Source organism: Eurypyga helias, unplaced genomic scaffold (assembly GCF_000690775.1).
Source record: "Eurypyga helias isolate BGI_N326 unplaced genomic scaffold, ASM69077v1 scaffold34882, whole genome shotgun sequence".
Taxonomy (NCBI): Eukaryota; Metazoa; Chordata; class Aves; order Eurypygiformes; family Eurypygidae; genus Eurypyga; species Eurypyga helias.
The window spans coordinates 7012-7290 of NW_010234633.1; the positions used below are offsets into that span (position 1 = coordinate 7012).

Genomic DNA, 279 nt, shown 5'->3' on the forward strand with positions numbered 1-279 from the left:
CAGGCACCGGGATGCTCTGCCAGTGGTCTCCAGGCAGTGAAGGCTGGCACGGGGTGGGGTGGGGGGTTTCCCCGAGCCGCAGCCCCCGGCACAGGCGCTCACCTAACGATCCGTTCATGTGATGGGGCTCCATGCCGCCCATGCCACCCATGGGGCCGTCGGAGCCGGGGCCCATCGGGAACTGCGGAAGAAAAAGGCGACAAAACCAAAATCAGCCCCAAATCCACCTTGCGCGTGTGCCACAGCCCCGGCGGCTCCCGGGGACCGTCCCCTCCCCAG

General features: G+C 68.1%; 1 protein-coding gene across 1 annotated transcript in view; it reads right to left on the reverse strand.

The window, feature by feature from the left end:
* LOC104505798 (single-stranded DNA-binding protein 3) overlaps positions 1 to 279 on the reverse strand; it is a 3180-nt gene that overhangs the window by 1885 nt on the left and 1016 nt on the right. The window contains exon 3 of the mRNA XM_010146509.1: positions 103 to 181. Coding sequence (XP_010144811.1) covers positions 103 to 181 — 79 coding nt within the window. The remainder of the gene's footprint in view (positions 1 to 102; positions 182 to 279) is intronic.